At 35.5% G+C, this 23,444-nt stretch overlaps 1 protein-coding gene across 11 annotated transcripts in view; it reads right to left on the reverse strand.

The window, feature by feature from the left end:
* Positions 1 to 23,444, reverse strand: part of FRYL (FRY like transcription coactivator) — a 290,501-nt gene that overhangs the window by 126,060 nt on the left and 140,997 nt on the right. For 8 of the 11 annotated variants that reach the window (XM_027835975.1, XM_027835976.1, XM_027835977.1 and 5 more), the window contains 5 exons: positions 23,239 to 23,407; positions 22,797 to 22,889; positions 20,404 to 20,502; positions 5,719 to 5,820; positions 2,328 to 2,372 (listed from right to left, as the gene is read on the reverse strand). In XM_027835975.1, coding sequence (XP_027691776.1) covers positions 2,328 to 2,372; positions 5,719 to 5,820; positions 20,404 to 20,502; positions 22,797 to 22,889; positions 23,239 to 23,407 — 508 coding nt within the window. The remainder of the gene's footprint in view (positions 1 to 2,327; positions 2,373 to 5,718; positions 5,821 to 20,403; positions 20,503 to 22,796; positions 22,890 to 23,238; positions 23,408 to 23,444) is intronic. The other 3 variants (XM_027835982.1, XM_027835981.1, XM_027835979.1) reach the window with 1 other exon arrangement.

The raw sequence follows: 23,444 nt of genomic DNA on the forward strand, positions 1-23,444 counted from the left end.
CACACACACACACACACACACACACACACACACACACACACACACACGACACTCAAGTATGGCATAGTGAAGAATGTGCTGACTTTGAAATCAGAAAAACCTAGATTCAAATCCTGCCCTGACACATATTAGTTATGTATCTGCCCCATGGTTCCTCCTGGAGATTGCTGAACTTCTCAGTGCCCAAAATAGCTTTTTAAGACTATAAGTTACAGATAAGTTTGCCAGTATGGACTGGTTGAAGTAGTTTTCATGCAAAGAGTTCACTACAATAAAGAAAACACAGGTATCTATCTGATTTATATAATCTATATGCATACAAATAATATAAATATATAATATACATAAATACATATGTTAATATACTGCACATATTTCAGCTCTAAGCTGAAATGAAGTATCTCAAATAAAAAGTACTAAATGGGAAATGGATAATGGGGAATACACACTATCCTGACTTTTTCATCATCATGATCTGAATTCAAAATTCCATGACATCTTTCTAACAAGTTCTTTTCTATAAGAAAGGAACTCAGAAGGGGATTTTTTTCTTCATTAAAGTAACTCACTTCCCCCTAAAATACAGTTAAAACATGATATATTTGAAATTAGCTGTCAGGGAAAGCCAATCTATTTGATAACAACTTTTTTTTTTAAAGAAATCTACTTTCTATTAAGTATATTTGGTCACTTGAAAAAGCAAATGATTAAAAATTATAAAATGGAGCTAGATAAAAAATTTTAAAACATGCTTTAATAAATAGAAAACAATACTTTATATTGAGACTATCTAATACTTAATTGTAAAGGAAATCTTAAATTCCTGGGCTGCTTGAAAAGTTAGTTTTAAGTAATCTGAATAAGGCATTACGGTATAGAGCAGGCCTGCACAACCTGTGACCTGCCAAAGGATTTCCTCTACATACAAAGAATGTTTTCTTCTACATTTTTCATGGGCCACTAGAAATCAGTTGGCTTGCTGCAAGTGGCCAGAGAGCCATAAACAGCCTGAGGACTGCAGGATATTCAGGCCTGGTATAGAAGAAAGTTTACTGGCTTCGGAGTTGAGGATCTAGTTTGAAGCCCTGGCCCTGCCTCTTCTTGTCTGTGTGACCTTGGCTAAGTTAATTGTACTCTTGATTTGCCCTACCCCCAACCCCATATAATCAGCTCCCAAGTCTTGTTAATTCTCCCTTCATGTTATGTCTCACATCAGCTCCCTTCTCTTTATTAAAGTGACTCCTACTACAATTTAGGTCTGAATCACCTGAATTACTGAAATAACTTCTGAAATTATCTCCCTGCATCTAGTCTCTCTCACCTGTCCAATGCATCCTCCACATAGCTACCAAAAGCACAAATCTATGTATGTCACTCCCTTTCTCAAGCATCTTCAGTAGCTCCCTACTGCCTCTAGGATAAAATACAAAGCCCTCAGCTTCTGTTTATATTGTTAGAGACTGGCTCCTACATACCTTTCCAGACTTGTTTCATTTTATTAATATTCACATACTCAGTCAAACTGGAATCCGTGCTGTTCTTCACACACACAACATTGGATATCCTGATCACATGCCTTTGCATAGGCTATCCCTCATGCCTGTCCCCCCCATCCCATCTCTGCTTCTTAAAATCTGCAGCCTGTCTCAAAGTACAGCCAAAGTGCCTCCTCCTACACATGGCCTTCCCTTGTTGTTGTCTCCTAAAAGCTTCTGTTCCCTCCTGAAATTATTTTGTATTTATACTTTTTACATGTTTTGTATGACCTGTAAGTTTCCTTTTAGTAAAGGTAGTTTACAAAAGTCTGAAGTGATATTTATATATAAATTTTATATATTTATTTATGTATCTATCACAGTCATTCTTTTGTGTTTGGTGAATTACCTGTCACGCAATGTTAAAAATTTCAAAAGGCAATGATACAAGTCTAAAGTATCAATTTATATGAAACTTCTAATAAGAAATCAATTCTAATTTTTATGAGAAAAAAAAAAAAACCTGTCAGTTTGATCACATATAATTGGCCTGAAATAAACAGAAGGAAATAAGCAAACTGTGAACCAGTACAAGGTCGTTTTTGATGTTTTCTGTTTTTTTATTGAGCATTAGCTCCTTCTTTTAAACTCGTCTGTTCTCTAAATATTACAGTTTTGTTCTGTGAAGAAGCTGAAGTTGATAACTAGCAGGAGCTGTTTCCCTTGGACGTTGCTCGAAGCAGCATTTAAACAAAGTAGACATGCAACGCAACAATGGGCAGAGAACAAAATGCTGCACAGATGGACAACAAAGCAATATCTTAACTTTAAAACTTCAATACGATAACTCACCTGGAGTGTTTCTATTTGTTTTCTGATACTGTTGTTAGATGGCATCTAAATAAAGCAATGTGAGACAGCAAACATAACCAACATGAGATGCGGCACATGCATGTTAGATGAAAATAAGCACAAGACAGCTGTTCACTAAGGTCTCTATTTAGAAGAAATTAGAGCGTTCTACCAGCAGTGGCTGGACGTATTGGTCAAACTCCTATAGCTTCCACTCTATGGAAGCTAGAATGAGAGAGAACAATCACAATTTGGTTCCTATGCACATTTTTAATCATGTTTTCCAATGTGAAATGTGCTTATTTTCCCATTCCAAGCACTGCATATGGTTTTAAGCGGATTCAAATACAAAAATTTTTTAAAAAAAACCAAACAAACCAAGCAACATGTATTTGAACCTGCTCCTGACTTTAGACATAGTCCACCCATATCCTTCATATTATGTCTCATTTATTTTTATATTTGTTTTCATTTTCTACTGAAAAGAAATTATAATATTTCCCTTTTCCATACACAGGCCCCCAAATGGCATCAAGATATCCACATGTACACATACAAAGAAAACCACTGACCTCTGTTCAGAGACAGTTAAATTTTTCAGGGAAAAAAAAATAAGTAAAAGAAATCACAAAATAGTGTTCTGGGCATGCAGAAACAAACTCCACTTACTGGTAGGGTACAATTTGAAAAATGAAGGAAAGGAGGCTTATTTAAAATTTTATTAAATAAAAAGGAAAAAATGGAAGCATTTCATAATTTCTGGTTTATTCTTTTCTCCTTTCTTCTTTCCCTTTCATCCTCCCTCCCTTAAAGAAGCACAGACCTGGAAAGGAACTTGAGAATTGACCTAATTTATTCGTATGACTATAAATATATTTAAACTTTTTCTTTAAATTATAACTAATTATATCATTTTTGTAAGTTTCAGTTCCAACAGATAGGTTTTGAAGTAATATTAATCTCCAATAAGTGGAGAAAGTAGATAAAATAATTAAGAAATTTCTGAATCTCCCTTCTTTAATATAATAAAATTGAGAGCAGAATAATCTTGGAGAAGAAAATTCATCAATTATTTTCATCAGGAAAATCTTGGTTATTTCTGTGTAAAATGAGATAATCTAATTATTTATTAGTGACATCACATTAAACTGTCTACAAAAGTTATATGTAAAATTTCTGCTAAATAGAGCCTTATTGTCATTTGTGTTAATGATCAAGGAAACTATATTCCAAACATACTTGCTGAGTGGCTGGCTCTTAATTTTTAGAATTAGCAAATCTAAATATCCATTGAAAGAAATGGACTATATTTCAGAATACTCAGCAGGAGACAGGGGTTCAAAGAAAACATAGTATTTTAAAGAAATGCCATAAGACATACATACAAATAAAATTAAGGCATTGCTCAAGTATTACAAATGTTAGATGAAAAAGAATTCCCCCCACCAAATCTAAAAGGAAACAGAAAAGTATGGAATGTCATAAAACAAAGAAAACCCTTTAGAAACACAAATCTGTGTTCCATTTTAATTAATCTACATGGCAAATTAAAAACTTGTAGGTACAATGATTAAATTGTTATTGTTTATTTTCATAAATGCTGATCAGGACACATCATTAGAAAGAAACAGAAAGTTTCATATAATATTTAACTCAATACTACATAAAACATAATTATTTTATTTTGACCAATTTTGTAAAAGTTATCCAGACTAAATGATTAAAAAGGTTAAAATGAAATTAATCTGAATGAATCTTTAAAATTCTCAGTTGCATGTTTCCACTAAAAACAGGCAATTACTAATCTTAAAAAAATGAATGAGATTGAAACATATTACTTAATTTGCTTAATTTAATATCTGTGATTGAGAATATAGCATTGATATAAAATTGAAATATGTTATTTAATTTACTTAATATGATAATCAATCTCAACAAAATAGTTGAAAAGGAAACAATTTTTTAAAAGGTTATATTCTAGAAGGAAAGTCTTTAACATATTTTAATAATCTAAATTTTCTTTGCAATCCAGGAATCCCTCAAAGTTTTTTAAGCAGATAAACAAAAGGAGAAAAGGAAATATTATAAACTGATCTAGTGTAATAGACTGGAGATACGTAATATTTTTGCACTTTGGTGTCCATGAAATTATGTGCCCTGTAATCCCAGTCCAAAGTCCAAAGAATATTATAAAATTAAACAATTTCTAAAGTTGTTTTTTCTTTTTTTCCAATTCTATGCAACAAAGATTCAGTTAAATTCTAAAACAGGGAATATATGGATAGACCCTAAAATGTTATTAAAAATTAGCAGAGATGGAACTGGTTAGCATAGTTAATGTAATTCTCTATAGTCAGTGAAAGATACAGATAGGTCTTTCCACCATTTATCACATACTCAGGAGATTTTGATCTAAAAAAGAATAAAACAGAGACTAGAAAATTCATGCCACCTCTAGGCTGGCTACTGTACCAGCTCATAATCTGAGTGCGGAGTTTGTCATCCATCCCTGACTGGTAGTGCAACTTTCACTGCAAAAACAAAATTTCTCTACTTGTTTCAATAGCATATAAGCTCTTTGAGGGTAGGGATTATTTTTGTGTTTGTAACCCTAAGGTCTAACACTTGGCCTGGCACAGAGTAGGGAATTAAAGTTTGTTAACTGCTTATTGAAATATTTTAGTTTTATTTTAAACTGTATACACAAAGTCTGTATGAATGAATGCATTGAAGTTTTGACAGTTCCTGAAATTATTTCTTACTTTTAAATGCAACAGCTTTTTAAGAAAATCTGCCAGTTATTTAAGAAATTCTAAATCCGATAGTCAGTTTCTAGATTGGGCTAAGCAGACCTATATAGAATGCTTTAATTTGTTTTGCAAAGCAAGATGTGTCAAAAATGAGCAAGAATCAATATTAATAAATACTCACATGTCTGGGTTTCTTCAAAGCATATTTTTTAAAGTAAGAGAATTTGTGAATTGTTACTCATCTATATGATTTATGGTTGTAAATCCAGTGTTTAACTGTGTGACAAAGAATTTTCTGCATAATGCTTAAAGTATTGTTGAAAGTATCTTCTATATACATTATTTTATTTCCTATAGCATTAGTTTACTAACAATTATTCCCAGACCTAAGATACTATCAGTTGACAGTTATTCTGCAATGTAAAAGAAATGAAACTGGTTGATTAAAATGTCATTATCAATACAAAAGAATGAAAAGAATGTGCTTTATAAGGAAAAAAAACATGAAATCTCATTTGAAAGTACTTGAGAAGGAACTAATATACTAAAAATATTTTAGTTTTATTTTAAATTGTACACAGTGTCTGTATGAGTTAATGCACTGATGTTTTGACAGTTCCTGAAATTAAATCATTTCTTACCTTTAAATGTGACAAACAGTTCTGTAGGAAAATGTGCCAGTTATTTAAGAAAAATTGCTTTTGACTGACACACAAAAGGCAGGTGATCAGTGGATACAAAGCCTGTGAGACCAAAAAAAAAAAAAGTATGACTTTTTTATTGGGAAGTTAAATACTTATTATGTACATTACATTCATTCCCATAAAAAAAGAAAACCTGTTTTTTTTTGTATTGTTCTGCTACATGAAATAAGAAAAACACATATCTTCAATATACATTACCTTATTCCTTAAAGCATTAGTTTCCTAACAATAATTCTCAGGCCTAATAATTAGATTAACTTACCTGCTGATAGCATTCGAAAGTATTTGGGAAAGTACTAAACATACCAAAAACATTTATCATATAATAAAACAGAAAAAGAATACCAATGAAAAGTAGAACAATGTTTTGATCTCTCCCTTCTGTCTCCCCTCCTTCCAATCTCAATTCTTCTTCCTATTAACTGGCTTGATTCTAAACTGGCCTTGGGACTGTCACACTGGAAAAGGGGATTTAAACCTGGCCCTAGAACATTTCAAATTCAATTCTCTGATAAGTGTGGTTCAGTTAAATTCTTGAACCATTATAGACACTGGGACCTGTTCCAAAACAGAAATGATGATTTAGATTGGTCAGATGTTTTTGGAAGTATGACATGCCCAATAGTAGACCTAAGTTTTAGCCAAACTTAAAATTCACCTAGTCTTCTTGAGCATTATGAATTCACAGGATGAAGCTAGAATTCTATGGGGTCCCCTAGTCAAACAAAACACAGTAAGTCAGGTTTGCTCTAGTACAACCCATTTTTACTAGGATTGGCTAGATATAAATATCTTTCTAGGAATTAGTATACATGTACTATTCTTCTGGCTGTTTTTTCTGTGTTAATGTTTTCAGGTCACTATATCAGATACTTCATTACTAAAGTCCTAACTAAATGCCTCACGGGGACTTGGGGGCAAGGTCATTGCCAAGAAGATAAGATTTGGCTAACCTTACAAAGAGAGGACATATATCCAACTGAGGACAATTCTAGATAAGTACCAAGAAGTCTATCACTATAGAGAGAATCGACTAGCTATGTGGTCTACACCAGTGGAATGAGCAACAATACTGACTAAATCATGGATTCTTGAAACCTGAAGTATTTGTCATAAAAAGTAGTCAGGCTTCTTTCCCTGAATTATATGTGAAAACGGTCTCATTACTACATAATTACACTTTACTGAATCAGAGTTTGTCTTAAAATTATTTAAGCTGATTTCTTAGCCTATCATGATATTAGATAATTCACATTTTTCTTATAATGGATTATAATTCCAAAATTGAAGGAAAAAAATTCCAAAATACTGTTTTAATCATTGTAGCCAAATTATGGCAAAAGTTATAATTTTATGCAATTAAAATTACAGATTTAATTCTTTTATAAACTTTTTTATTCTATGTCCACTTGTGAATTCTCCTAATCTTTCATTCTTTATTTTTTTAGGATATGATTTTTCATATTTCATTCACTAATTTCTTCATTTTGAATTTATTATAGTTTATGGTATAAAGTATATCTTATATTTAAACATATTTTTCATAAATTTCCCTCCCTAGTTTTCCCATCAATTTTGTCAAATCAAGTCTCTTCCCTAGAAATTTGTATACTATGAATTAGGACCACAGTTTCAGAGGTGGAAGGAAATATGGAGGGCATCTCACATTTAACAGATGAGGAAGAAAGATGCCTAGAGAGGGGAAGTGGCTTGTGAAAGATAGCAGATGTGCTAAGGAACAGAACAGGAAGTTAAATCTTTGTTGTATGACTAAAAGCTAAGTACTCATCACATGAGATGGCTATGTACTGTAGGTTCTATTTTTAAATTTTTATCTAGGATAGTGTTTTGATAATTATTGCACTGTAATTGTCTGAGTTTGAGTAGCCCCAATACCATTCTCCACCCTCTAGCCCTCTAAAAAACAACAATTTTTTTCATTATGTGCCTTGGTGTTCTGTACCTTTTATTTGTCTAAATCTAGGGTGTTTTGGGCTTGTTATTTTTTAACATTTATTATGCCATGGATACCTTTGGCAATCTGATATAGTGTATTACTCCTTTCCAGAACATTTTTAAATACATAAAATACTTGCTATTACAAAGGAAACCAAAGGTTAGGGGTCTCTGGATCTCAGGTTAAGAACATCAGATATATAGAGAAGAGAGAAGACCCTAAGACAGAGCCTTGGGAAATGCTCCCAGCTAATGAACTAGACATAGAAGACCAAGAAAAAGATGGAATGGACAATCAAATGGGTAAAAGGAGGATAAATAGAGAATCAAGCTGCAAAAGTCCTGTGAGGAAAGAGTATCCAGGAGAAGGTAGTAGTGTCAAATAATGCAGAGATACCTTGTTTTATTTAACATAATTATTGAGAAGAGTTCATTTGATTTGCCAATTGATCATTGGGAACTTTGGAAAGAGTATTTTCAATTGAACAATGAAGTCAGCAGCCAGACAGCAGAAGGTTTAGAAGAAAGTGAGAGGACAGGAAGTTGAGGCACCTTGTACAGACAACTTTCTCAAGTAGTTTAGCTGAGGCATAGAGATAGAGCAGTAGATGGAAGGCAGAGTAACATAAAAAAATGTTTAAGAGAAAAAAAGGGCTGAAATTTTCTGTGGCAAAGAATTCTTCAAAGCTAAATCACTAGCAGCTGGAGCAAGCAATTAAGAAAAGAAGCTACAGATGAAGAAAATATGCTGAGCAGCAACAACTCCACAAAGGCTGCCCAGCAGAGGGCAGCAGAGAGCACCTGAGCAAGAATACCTAGAAAACAGCTGCAGTCTAATAACACAGCAGGGCGACACAGGCAGCACTGGATGTGCTTTGGTCTATGTGTGTGTGCCTGCATGCATATTCCCTGACCATATGGCTTTGTGGCATGTGCCTCCCTCCCCTAAAAAAATGATGTGGTAGTGAGGGAATATATATCTATATATCTATATCTATACCTATATCTATCTATCTATCTATATACATATGAATGTAAATGTGGAGATGATTTAAGAAAATACCATTTTTAATTTATTTTTATATTTTATATATATTTATATGTATGCATATATTTTGTTTATATATATATAGATATAGATATATAAATAATACTATTTATTTATTTATTATTTATTTTGCTCTGCTGTTTGACTAAACATCTGTTGACTTCCCACTAGGAAAATGAAACCTCAATGAAGGTTCAGGAAAAAAACAATTTTGTGAGGATTTTTTAAACATAGGAGACAATTTAACATGCTTCTATTAGCAGGGACTTAGTAGAGACTGAAGATCAGAGAGAAAGTGGGGATGATGACAGTGAAAATCTACTGGAGAAAACAGGATGATGATGATGTGGATGATAGCTAATATTTACATAGCACTTATTGTGTGACAGATACTGTGCTAAACACTTTATAATTATTACTTCATTTGACCCTTAAAACAAACCTGGGAGGTAGGTACTAATATTATCCCCATTTTACAGACGAGGAAACTGAGATAAAAACAGAGGTTAAATGACTTGCTCAGAGCAAGTGTCTTGAAGCCTAATTTGAACTCAGGTCTTCCTGGCTCCAGAGCCAGTGCTCTATCCACTGTGCCACCCAGCTGCCTCTGCATAGTGTCTGGCAAGTTTCAAATGGTTAATAAATATGATTGGTTGATACACCTTAGCCTTTTAAGACAAAGGGACTTCAAAGAATTCACAGAATGGGCAGGTAGAGTCGCATAACTTAAAATTCTACAAACAGAATGGAAGGCTCTCAAGAAATATGGCCTTGGAGTCAGAAGGACCTGAGTTCAAATCCACTCTCAGACACATGACACTTACTATCTGTGTGATCCTGGGCAAGTCACTTAAACCCTATTGCCTCACAAAAAAAGGGGGGGAGGGGCGTGCAAAATTAAATAAATAAATACTGGTGACACATGCTTCAAAAGAAGTAGAAAACATGGTGTGGTATCTTAAAAAAAAAAATGTAACCAGTTCACATTTTTAAAAGACAAATAGAAATGAAAGCAAAGATGAATACAAAAGACTGACAAAATTCTGTAAAAATGTCAGGAACAGTACAACTAGATGAAGGTGAGATTTGTGATGAATCCTAACAATAATGGAAAAGGATATTTTCAGCTATACTGGGCACCAAAGAAAGATCAAAGGAGACATCAAGAGCTTGAAGAATTTGGGGTAATAACATCTTAAGACAAAAAAAAAGAAAAAAATAATCAAGCCTTTCTTGCTTCTAGTTCATTTGTCAAATCAAATGATCTTCAAATTTCTAAGTATTCTGAAAGATAACTATTTTCAACCATTTGGATACTCCCTCCACTGATGTAAATTACAGCTCCTCCAAGTTTTTTCACGTTATACAATCCCATAAATCTTCCACAGAGGATCTTTGGATTCTTCCACAAAGGATCTCCATCCAACTTGACGGAGACCTTTAAATTGTCTTTATTAAATGTGTTGCAGGGTCCCAACATACTATATGGGTTGTCCAACTGTTGTATCTCATCATCAAAGCATGACTAGTCTACCTTTTTTTTCTGTTTGTGCTCACATTGGATATCTTCTCAATGTTGGTAACATATAGTAGCATGCTATTTTACGCTGTTCTTTAGGCTATTTGTAATTTTAATTTTACAAAAGGCTATAAGCATATTATGATTCATATACAACAGAAGAATATTAATGTTAGGTAAGAACTTGGAGTAGCAAAAATTTACATTTATCTAGGACTTTACTATTTTCAAAGCATTATACATGTTATTTCATTGCGTGGTAATGGGCAATTCAATTAAGCATTTGGAACTTCAGGTTTCCTAATCTCAAAATTGGAGCAAATAAATAAATGCAATACCTAATCCACAGGATTGTTTTGAGAATCAAATGAAATGACATAACAGGTTTTGTGAGTATTAAAGCAATAAACAACACCAATTTTTGCTAATAATAGTATATTATCCCCATTTGATCTGTTCACATTCACTCTAGCAAATAAAAGACACAGACAGCATTCAAAGCCAGACAATACGACTCTTAAGTCCAGTGCTCTTTCCACTATGCCATGCTATACCCCTTGTGAGCATGATATAAAAGTAGATCTCTTCTTGGACCAAGCTCACTGTTGTTAGTAATACCTGTCAAAGAGGCATGTGAAGGAGGTAGCTAGGTGGCGCAGTGGATAGAGCTCTGGCCTTGGGGTCAGGAGGACTTGAGTTCAAATATGGTCTCAGACACTTGACACTTACTAACTGTGTGACCCTGGGCAAGTCACTTAACCCTGATTGCCTCACCAAAAACAAAAAACAAAAAACAAAAAAGAGGCATGTGAAAATGATGATATAGAGGAAGAAGACGATGATATACATGCAAATTTCCACATCTAAATCACACCTTTATCAACATATGAGGATATCCATCCAGCTATCTATCAAAGTATGAGCAACAAGCATTTTCCATCCATTTTGCTTTTGAACTATGGATACTTAGACCAAGCATTTTCCCATGGCTGTAAGTACACTACCATCTTCTTGCTTGTTTATGGTGTATTTCAATTTCCCATTAACCTTTTTTGGGTTTTTGTTTGTTTGAATTCTTTTACTCTTGAGTTTCCTATGAGATGCCTGTCATGCACTGGTAAACACTTGAATGGAATATATATTTCCATTTTAATCTTTGATTAATGTTGATACTCAGTGAATCCATAGTCTTACCTATGATAGTCTTGTATGATTTGTAGAGATCTTAAGAAAAGCTTTAAAGTAAAAAGTCTTTTTCAACATCAACAGAATTATATCATGTTTGAGATTACCTAGTCCAATACTCTCACTTTACAGATGAGCAACCTGAGTCTTAGTTGTTAAATGATTTGATTCACCATAGGAACTAAGAAAGACCATGGCCAGAATTTGAACCCAAGTCTTCTGATTCTACATCCACTACTCTTTCTAAAACAATATACTGCTATTCTTTACACTTCTCAGTTACTTTAAAGGTGTGGTCTGTTATAGAACAGTGTTCATAGCCAGATGTGGCTACAAAGTCACAGCCACAGACACTTATTAGGTGACTCTAGTCAAGTCACTTAAGCTTTTTACTTCCATTTCCTTAAATAGGATCTCTCTCTCCCCCCCCCCCCACAATTATTATTATACTCTCCACTACTGAGGAGGCTACCAGATCACTTGAGCTCTGACGATTAGGTACCCATACTAACTTTGGAAGCATGAGCACTCCTGAGAAAAGGAGTGAGCAAACTAGTCCAGGTTGAAAAGAGAACAGGTTAAAGCTCCTGTGTCTATTAGGAGATCAGGACCATGGGGAGCCACTATACTTCCAGTATGCTGAAAAGAGGGAAGCCCAGGCTTTTCAAATAATAATTAAAAAGAAGACAAATGATAAAGATTATAATATTTTGTGAAACTCTGCCATACTCTATGAATAACCTTGACTTGTGCAGAGAAAATTATCAGAAGAACTTTTAAGTATAGAATAAAAATGATTAAAATGAAATTGAAATTCAACATAAACAAAAAGATGATATGCTGTCCTCAAGGAATTCAAATCACCAAGTATAGACAACATATGATACTGAAAGAAGTTTGGATGTGATTGCCAAGTCATCCTCAGTGTTCTTTGGAAAACAACAGTGAAATGAGAAGGTGTCATGGGAATGGAGATGGCCAAATGTAATGATTTTCAAAACTGTGGAGTACATAAATAAAATAAACTACAGGCAGTGAACTTGATTTAGATTCATAAAAAAATTCCAAAGCACATTGTTAAAGAGATGGTCTATTAGCTTTTGAAAAGTAGTAAATACTACAAGCCAGCACGGACTCACCAAGAACAAGCTACACCAGACTAGTTTTACTTCTTTGCTGAAATTAGCCAGATACATAAGAGGAATATTACAGAGATACTTTTAATTGTTTCTACAAGACATATGACAAAGTCTCTCATGATATCTTCATGGACAAAAGATGTGAGATGAAAATACTGTTAAATGGGGGGTGGAGTCAAGATGGTGCAGGGAAAGCAGTGACGTGTTTTCCCTCCACCCCTCCAAACACCTAAAAAAATGTCTCTAAACAAATTGTAAAGCAGCAGAACCCACAAAAAAACAGAGTGAAACAAATTTCCAGCCCAAGACAACCTGGATGGTTGATCAGAAAGGTATATTGCACCAGGCAGGGAGAGGAGCACAGTTCAGCATGTGCGTGTAGGCTGCAGCGAACCTGCAGCAGGCCTCAGAAGGCTGAATCGCCAGCAGCTGTGGTGGTTTCCAGACTTCTCGACCCCTAAATGCCAAAGACAATTTAGAAGGTCAGTGGGAAAAGTCTGTGACTGCGGTGAGAGAGGAGCTAGGTCTCAGCTGCAAGTCTCGAGCGCAGGCCAGGGGAAGTCTCGAGCGCGGTCCAGAGCCACTTTTTCCTGAGCTTCCGGCCCACAGACTGAGGAGGAATGAAGTGGCTGATCAGAGGGGGATTGCAGGGATCTCTTTGCCAGTGCTGAGGCAGGAATCTCTTGCTTTGCCCATGCTTGGATCTGGGTCACAGTTCTGAGGGGCGGTCCTGGGGCGAGGAGGAGCGCTGGTGCGGTGGAGAGGAAACACCTCACCCCTTATCATACCACCTTGGAAGAACTGAAAATTTACAGGTCCCTAGAAGTACCTCTGGAAACAGCTGTACAAACCCCTGAAGCTTGGGACAGTACACTCTTCACATTGGAAGCAGACTTTTACTAACAAAGAGTTTAAAACTCAAGTAATTGGCCAGGATCATGAGTAAGCAGCGCAAAAAGAGTCAGACTATATTATCTTACTTTGGTGACAAAGAAGATCAAAACATGCAACCAGAAGAAGACAGCAAAGCCAAAGCTCCTACATCCAAAGCCTCCAAGAAAAATATGAATCAGTCCCAGGCCTTGGAAGAGCTCAAAAGGGATTTTGAGAAGTAAGAGAAGTAGAGGAAAAACTGAGAGTGATGAAAGAAAATCAGGAAAAACAAGTCAACAGCTTGCTAAAGGTGACCCAAAAAAATACTGAAGAAAATAACACCTTAAAAAATAGCCTAACCCAAATGGCAAAAGAGGTCCAAAAAGCCAGTGAGGAAAAGAATGCCCTAAAAAAGCAAAATTGGCCAAATGGAAAAGGAAGTCCAAAAGCTTACTGAAGAAAATACTTCCTTAAAAATTAGAATAGAGCAATTGGAAGCTAGTGACTTTATGAGAAATCAAGACACTGTAAAACAAATCCAAAAGAATGAAAAATTAGAAAACAATGTGAAATATCTCATTGGAAAAACAACTGACCTGGAAAATAGATCCAGGAGAGACAATTTAAAAATTATTGGACTATCTGAAAGCCATGATCAAAAAGAGCCTAGGCATCATCTTTCAAGAAATTATCAAGGAAAACTGTCCTGATATTTTAGAACCAGAGGGCAAAATAGAAATTGAAAGAATCCACCGATCTCCTCCTGAAAGAGATCCCCAAAGGAAAACTCCTACGAGCGTTGTAGCCAAATTTCAGAGTTCCCAGGTCAAGGAGAAAATATTACAAGCAGCCAGAAAGAAACAATTCAAGTATTGTGGAAACACAATCAGGATAACACAAGATTATAATATTCCAGAGGGCAAAGGAGATAGGATTACAACCAAGAATCACCTACCCAGCAAAACTGAGTATAATCCTGCAGAGGAAAAAATGTTCATTCAGTGAAATAGAGGACTTTCAAGCATTCTTGATAAAAAGACCAGAGCTGAATAGAAAATTTGACTTTCCAATACAAGACTCAAGGGGAACATGAAGAGGTAAACAGGAAAGAAAAAAGCATAAGAGACTTATTAAGGTTGAACTGTTTACATTCCTGCATGGAAAGATGATATTTGTAACTCATGAGACCTTTGTCAGTATTAGGGTAGTTGGAGGGGAGAAAATTATGTGTATGTATATATAGAGATAGATAGATAGAGAACACAGGGTGAGTTGAAAATGAAGGCGTCATACCTGGAGAATAAAATTAAGGGGTGAGAGAGGGATATACTAGGAGAGGGAGAAAGGGAGAGGTAGAACGGGGTAAATTATCCCACCCAAAAAAAAAAAACCAGAAAAGGAAAGGCTCTTACAGTGGAGGGGAAATGGTGGAAGGTGAGAGGGAATGAGTGAATCTTATTCTCATAGGATTTGACTTAAGGAGGGAATAACATACACACTCAGTTGGGTGTGGAAATCTGTCTTACCCTACAGGAAAATAGGAGGGGAAGGGGACAAGAGAGTAGGGGAATGATAGAGAGGAGGGCAGATTGGGAAAGGGAGTAATCAGAAGCAAATACTTCTGAGGAGGGACAGGGTCAAAAGAAAGAATAGAATAAATGGGTGGGCGGGATAGGAGTAAGGGAAATAGAGTTAGTTTTTCAGAGCATGTCCACTATGGAAGTGTTTTGCCTAACTGCATCTTGTATAGCCTATATTTAGTTGCTTGCCTTTTCAATGAGTGTGGGTGGGGAGGGAGGAAGGGAGAAAATTTGGAACCCAAAGTTTTAAAAACACATGTTTAAAAAAAAATGTTTTCACATGCAACTGGGAAATAAGAAATACAGGAAATGGGGTACAGAAATTGATCCTACCCTACAGGAAAATTGAAGGGGAAGAGAATAAGAGAAGGGGGAAAGAGATAGAAGGGAAGGCAGACTAGGGGAAGTAGTATTTAGAATGCATGCCATCTTGGGGTGGGGGGAGGGGCGAAATGGGGTGAAAATTTGGAGCTCAAAATCTTGTGGAAGTAATGTTGAAAACTAAAAAAATAACTCCCCTCTTTAAAAAAAAATACTGTTAAATGGATTCAAAAGCAGATGAAAAAATGGTTGATGTCAGTCAACAGGCATTTGCTAAGCACCTACTATGTGCCAAGCAATGTGTTAATATCAAGAGGGATACAAAAAAAGGTAAAAACAAGGTCTCTGTTTCCAAGAAGGTAACATTCTAATAAGGGCAACAACAAGCAAACAACTATGCATAAATAAGACACATAAAGGGAGTTGGAGGTACTGTCAGAAGAAAGCACTGGGTGGGATTGGGGGAGAGTTAGAGAATAGCTGAGGGAACAAGTACCAGAAAGGTAGAATATGAAAGGAAATACAGATGGTGGGATTTGAGATAAGTCTTGAAGAAAGTTAGGAAAATCATGGAGGGCTCTAATAGAGTATCTCAATGCTTAGACTTTAGCCCTGTTTTGTTCAATATAATTATCAATGATTTGGAATAAAGCATAAATAGCATAATTGTCCAATTTTGTAAGTGATAAGATTACAGTGATTGCTAATACACTGGTAACAAAACTGATTTTCCTTTTTTTTTTAAATGGTAATTTTTATATTTTTTTTTTGTTTTCAACATTTACTTCCACAAGATTTTGAGCTCCAAATTTTCACCCCATTTCGCCCCTCCCCCCACCCCAAGATGGCATGCATTCTAAATACTACTTCCCCTAGTCTGCCTTCCCTTCTATCTCTTTCCCCCTTCTCTTATTCTCTTCCCCTTCAATTTTCCTGTAGGGTAGGATCAATTTCTGTACCCCATTTCCTGTATTTCTTATTTCCCAGTTGCATGTGAAAACATTTTTTTTTAAACATGTGTTTTTAAAACTTTGGGTTCCAAATTTTCTCCCTTCCTCCCTCCCCACCCACACTCATTGAAAAGGCAAGCAACTAAATATAGGCTATACAAGATGCAGTTAGGCAAAACACTTCCATAGTGGACATGCTCTGAAAAACTAACTCTATTTCCCTTACTCCTATCCCGCCCACCCATTTATTCTATTCTTTCTTTTGACCCTGTCCCTCCTCAGAAGTATTTGCTTCTGATTACTCCCTTTCCCAATCTGCCCTCCTCTCTATCATTCCCCTACTCTCTTGTCCCCTTCCCCTCCTATTTTCCTGTAGGGTAAGACAGATTTCCACACCCAACTGAGTGTGTATGTTATTCCCTCCTTAAGTCAAATCCTATGAGAATAAGATTCACTCATTCCCTCTCACCTTCCACCATTTCCCCTCCACTGTAAGAGCCTTTCCTTTTCTGGTTTTTTTTTTTGGGTGGGATAATTTACCCCGTTCTACCTCTCCCTTTCTCCCTCTCCTAGTATATCCCTCTCTCACCCCTTAATTTTATTCTCCAGGTATGACGCCTTCATTTTCAACTCACCCTGTGTTCTCTATCTATCTATCTCTATATATACATACACATAATTTTCTCCCCTCCAACTACCCTAATACTGACAAAGGTCTCATGAGTTACAAATATCATCTTTCCATGCAGGAATGTAAACAGTTCAACCTTAATAAGTCTCTTATGCTTTTTTCTTTCCTGTTTACCTCTTCATGTTCCCCTTGAGTCTTGTATTGGAAAGTCAAATTTTCTATTCAGCTCTGGTCTTTTTATCAAGAATGCTTGAAAGTCCTCTATTTCACTGAATGAACATTTTTTCCTCTGCAGGATTATACTCAGTTTTGCTGGGTAGGTGATTCTTGGTTGTAATCCTATCTCCTTTGCCCTCTGGAATATTATAATCTTGTGTTATCCTGATTGTGTTTCCACAATACTTGAATTGTTTCTTTCTGGCTGCTTGTAATATTTTCTCCTTGACCTGGGAACTCTGAAATTTGGCTACAACGCTCGTAGGAGTTTTCCTTTGGGGATCTCTTTCAGGAGGAGATCGGTGGATTCTTTCAATTTCTATTTTGCCCTCTGGTTCTAAAATATCAGGACAGTTTTCCTTGATAATTTCTTGAAAGATGATGCCTAGGCTCTTTTTGATCATGGCTTTCAGATAGTCCAATAATTTTTAAATTGTCTCTCCTGGATCTATTTTCCAGGTCAGTTGTTTTTCCAATGAGATATTTCACATTGTTTTCTAATTTTTCATTCTTTTGGATTTGTTTTACAGTGTCTTGATTTCTCATAAAGTCACTAGCTTCCAATTGCTCTATTCTAATTTTTAAGGAAGTATTTTCTTCAGTAAGCTTTTGGACTTCCTTTTCCATTTGGCCAATTTTGCTTTTTTAGGGCATTCTTTTCCTCACTGGCTTTTTGGACCTCTTTTGCCATTTGGGTTAGGCTATTTTTTAAGGTGTTATTTTCTTCAGTATTTTTTTGGGTCACCTTTAGCAAGCTGTTGACTTGTTTTTCCTGATTTTCTTTCATCACTCTCAGTTTTTCCTCTACTTCTCTTACTTCTCAAAATCCCTTTTGAGCTCTTCCAAGGCCTGGGACTGATTCATATTTTTCTTGGAGGCTTTGGATGTAGGAGCTTTGGCTTTGCTGTCTTCTTCTGGTTGCATGTTTTGATCTTCTTTGTCACCAAAGTAAGATAATATAGTCTGACTCTTTTTGCGCTGCTTACTCATGATCCTGGCCAATTACTTGAGTTTTAAACTCTTTGTTAGTAAAAGTCTGCTTCCAATGTGAAGAGTGTACTGTCCCAAGCTTCAGGGGTTTGTACAGCTGTTTCCAGAGGTACTTCTAGGGACCTGTAAATTTTCAGTTCTTCCAAGGTGGTATGATAAGGGGTGAGGTGTTTCCTCTCCACCGCACCAGCGCTCCTCCTCGCCCCAGGACCGCCCCTCAGAACTGTGACCCAGATCCAAGCATGGGCAAAGCAAGAGATTCCTGCCTCAGCACTGGCAAAGAGATCCCTGCAATCCCCTTCTGATCAGCCACTTCATTCCTCCTCAGTCTGTGGGCCGGAAGCTCAGGAAAAAGTGGCTCTGGACCGCGCTCGAGACTTCCCCTGGCCTGCGCTCGAGACTTGCAGCTGAGACCTAGCTCCTCTCTCACCGCAGTCACAGACTTTTCCCACTGACCTTCTAAATTGTCTTTGGCATTTAGGGGTCGAGAAGTCTGGAAACCACCACAGCTGCTGGCGATTCAGCCTTCTGAGGCCTGCTGCAGGTTCGCTGCAGCCTACACGCACATGCTGAACTGTGCTCCTTTCCCCGCCTGGTGTGATATACCTTTCTGATCAACCATTCAGACTGTCTTTGGGTGGAAATTTGTTTCACTCTGTCTTTTTGTGGGTTCTGCTGCTTTACAATTTGTTTAGAGCCATTTTTTAGGTATCTGGAGGGCTTTGGGTGAGAGCTCAAGACAGTCACTGCTTTCCCTCCGCCATCTTGGCTCTGCCTCCCAACAAAACTGATTTTCAAAACATCCTAAGACTCTGGAACAATGTGCCAAATCTGGGAAGATGAAATTTAGTATAGGGCAAAATGCAGTCTTAAATTTGGAAGAGGGAAATGAGGCTAGATAACTTCTCTAAGGAGAGCTTTAAAGTTAAAACTTTTCTAAGAATCAATACCTTCATTTTATAGATAAGGATAGGGAAAATGTGGCTAGACAAGAGTTCACATGAAAAAGACACAAATGTTTAAGTGGACTGCAAGCAATAAGATCCAACAGTAGGATTCAACAGTCAAAAGAGACAGCAGTAATCAAGGCCCTGTCCAGAATGAGAGAGGACATTGTCTTTCAGTAATCTACCTATGTCAAAACATATGTGGAGCACTGAGTGTCCATTTTAGGAAAAATACTGACAAGCTAGAGTGCATGCATATGTAACACAGTAATCAGGACAGTGAGAGACTCAATCTTCTACCACGCAATTGACTGGGGGAAAAAAAAAGGCTTAGGTAAGAGATGAGAACACTTGGGGAACATGTAATTATTCACAACAGGGATTAGACTTACTTTCCAAGAGCAAAAATTAGGGTTGATGGGAAGAGGTTTCAGAAAGTGATATGTGGAAAAACTTTTAAACTAAAGCTATCCAAAAGTAAAACAGATTGCCTTCAGAGATAGGAAGTTCCTTTGTCACTAGAGAATTTCAATAGCATCCTGACCACCAGTTGTAAAGAATATTACTGTGCAGTTACAGGTTGGATTATGTGATCCGTGAGGTTTCTTTCCACCACCAAAATTCTACTTATATTATGAAACAAAAATACTAAATATTAAGTAACAGGTTCAATCTCTATCAAAACTTTTTTTTTTAAATCAGAGTTGCTGAGTAGAACGATAAACTAAGTATACCACATTGGGGAGAATAAGAAATGGTCTACATATAAAGAATTTATGGTTATAAGGTAAGATTGAGGGAACAATCACTTATTAGAAGACACTAAAACAATAATAAGCAGTTTTCACTAAAGTATGGATTAAAACTAACAACAACCATTTGCTTAACCTTTCTTTTTGGAGAGACCCAAAGAAAACAAAACAATGACAAGGCAGGTGCAATACACATTTAAGAATTTTGCCTTTGGGCACCATTTGAATGTTACTCCTTTCTTCCTCCTCAAGTTAACATATTTGAGTATGTGTTATTCCCCTCTCATTAACTTATAACTGGACAGCAGGGACCATTTAATTTTTTTCTGTTTGTTTTTATAAATAAGGAGCCTTGCACGGCACCCTGAAAGCAGGTTTGTAATAAATGTTTTTGAAGTGAATCTGTTCTGTAATCCTTCGATTTTCTCATTTCCCTTTACTTCCTATTGAACATTCACACAAATAATGTATTTCATGAATCAAATATGTGAAGATCAGAAATGTTTTGTACGTACCAGTGAATGTTTTTTTCTGGAGCTCAATTCAAAAGTAGTTTGATACAGCATCTCCACAAAATTTTTCAAACACGGAACATTTACTTCATTTTTAACGGCCTAGGAAACAGACACACACAAATTTATAAAATGAATAAAAGAACAGATTAGTGATCTATATAAGATGACATACATATTATAGTTTTAAAAGTAGCAATAATGCACTAAAGCCTCCCTGAATTATTTTGTATGGGAAATCATTATCTTTTATACTATCTAAAAATGCAGCTAATAAACGGAGCTGATTACTTAGCACAAGCAGTCCCAATGAGCAATAGTTGATTCTACTTGGCTACGAAAGTTCATTTTGTTCTGTTCTACTGCCACAGATCGTACTGCCCTGCCTTTCCTCACCCTATCCCCAGATTTAACCAGTTGTATCACAAACATATGCTACTGTTCAGGAGTAGATCCAGACCAGGGCAAAGGGGCAAATCAATAATAATTAATTCATTAAAATTCTGAAATTATATCTAATAGTACATTCACTAAAAACAGATTAGTGTTATCATTTTGGAATATGAAAGAGAATTTATTTAATAAAAAGTAAAAATGACCCGAACTTACTAAATGAAAAAGGAACAAACATCACCATCTATGCTAAGATCTCAAAATTTATAACTAATTTTTTCTTAAGAAAACTTTCAAAATTTTAGCTACAAGCAAACAATAACAAGCTGCTTACATTTTATAGAAATTTATAATTATAAATCACTTTTTACAAACATTATTTCATGTAATCTTCAAAACAGTCTTGCAAGAAATGAGAGCTAAATATTTCTTCTCCCCATTTCCTGGACCAGGAAATGTAAACTCAGCTTGTAATTGATATAGATAGGACTCAAACATAGTTCTGACTCCAACTTCAGCCTATTTGCAACTCTAACTCCTCAGATCAAATATTACATATAAATTTGTCTATCTTCACTATTTTAAACACTTAACTGTTATAATTTGCTTTTGCTATTGTCTCTGATACCAAGATCTATGTATCAGAAACAAGTGCTATAACTCCAAGTAAAATGTGAACTATTTTTACATTCAGTGAAAAGGCATTACATTATTAATACCTAGCATTTCCATAGCACCTCAAAGTTATTATTACTTTCCATATTTGTGCATATAGCATTCTGTATTTCCTATTATTTACAAACACACTATTTACAGGGCATGAGTATGGCCTTTGTGAGAAATATCATGCAGTGTGAGGTGATTAGCACTGGGATAGCCTGTAGGTATGAAACAGAATCAAGGTCTGGTCCAAGCAGGAATTCGATTTGCAAGCTAGATCTCATCAGCACCATGATTATCAAATGAACTTAATTAAATATGTGAATGGAATTATCTTTTCATTCACATGCACATACTGATCATAATTAATATTAGAAATTGGAGTAGCAAGGTGGTGCAGTGGACAGAACACAAAACTTGGGAGCTGGGAACACTTGAACTTGAATCTTGCCTCAGTGAACTAGCTATGTAACCCTGGGTAAGTCATTTAACTTCTCTATACCTCAGTTTCCCCTATAATATAAAATGGGATAAGAGCAACTTACCTCACAAGGTTGTCGTGAAGAACAAATGACTTCACATATGTAAAATGCTTTGTAAACTTTAAAGTACTATATAAATGCTAGCTATTGTTATTACAGTAAAGTTTTGAAAATCTAGTATTTTAGGTGAAAAAAAATTTTACAGTTTTATTGCAGAAATTTATATCAAAAGAAATGAAAGTGCAACTTAAGAGATTATGCTGAAAGTTTGCAACAAAAGGCAAACTGAACAAATTGTGAAGTACAGCCGGGCATTAAAAATATTAAAATCAGCAGTTTTTTTAATCTCATAATTGCTGTTTGTACTGGTTACAACATACTAACAAAAATTACAAAATCAGCTTTATATTTAAATATAACCTAACAATAATGAGAATAATTTCCATATTAGTAGTTGAGGGCTTTAGAATATTCTCTGGAGATTATTAAAATGGCCCACTACTTTGTTGAGGGGCAAAAGTCACAGGCAAATGCAATGGATTATGTGACTACTGGCACTACTGAGTTGTAGATATTGTGGTCTTCCTTGAATCCTAGATGATTTGGGGTGGGTGGCTGAGTATTCAGACAAGGGAAGAAGGGGGCAAAAATATGAGAGAAGTATTAAGAAACTTCTGAATGGTGTTATCACTGTATCACTTCCTTCAAATTCAAATATTACTTTTATCCTAAAAAGATACTATGTTTAAATTTTACTTAGTCCAATTATTTGCAAGACTGTCAATAAGAGCATTTTATGGAGTGATTTCATGAATGTGAGTGCTTTTAAAGTAGAATTTAAAAATAACAAAAAATACTTACAGCAGCCACAGGGATGAGAATCTCCACAAACAAACCAGCAAGTGCATGTTTAATGTCTTTATCTTTTACTTCAAGGAAATACTGAGCACATTCCTTAAGGAAAAAAAAAATCTTAAAACAAAATGACATACACTCAACTCTTAACTGTAATAATATTACAGAGATTGTGGAGTGGTTTTTAAAATATATTTACTCCATTTCTCAAGGCTATTTCAGAAATATCAGTAACATGATAAAAGATCCAAGTATATCCAAATTTTAAATAACAATTATTCTTTATGCAAAAAAACTTGACTTTCATGCACATTAACGCGTCACTGTAGTTCATGGAAGAAAACAAAATTATTCTTTCCCTTGAAACCTAGTTCTTAATGTGTATATATTAAAAATAAATATTTTGAAGAGCAGAAAGATGAGCTGTTAAACTGAATAGTAGTATTACCTGCATGAACTGAAATGAGGCTTCAAAGTCTTCTACAGGATACATTTTCACTCGGAAAAATTTCATCCCCATTATTAAACTGATGATACTTTGTACTACGTGTGGGCTTTGTTCTTTTTGTCTCAGCTCCTTCAATTCAGTTACAAATTTCTTCCGCACAGCCTGAAACCTAGGTTACAGGGAATTTTTCAGCTTGTTCAAATTTA

Source organism: Vombatus ursinus, unplaced genomic scaffold (genome assembly GCF_900497805.2).
Source record: "Vombatus ursinus unplaced genomic scaffold, bare-nosed wombat genome assembly UNPS02014818.1, whole genome shotgun sequence".
NCBI classification, from domain to species: Eukaryota; Metazoa; Chordata; class Mammalia; order Diprotodontia; family Vombatidae; genus Vombatus; species Vombatus ursinus.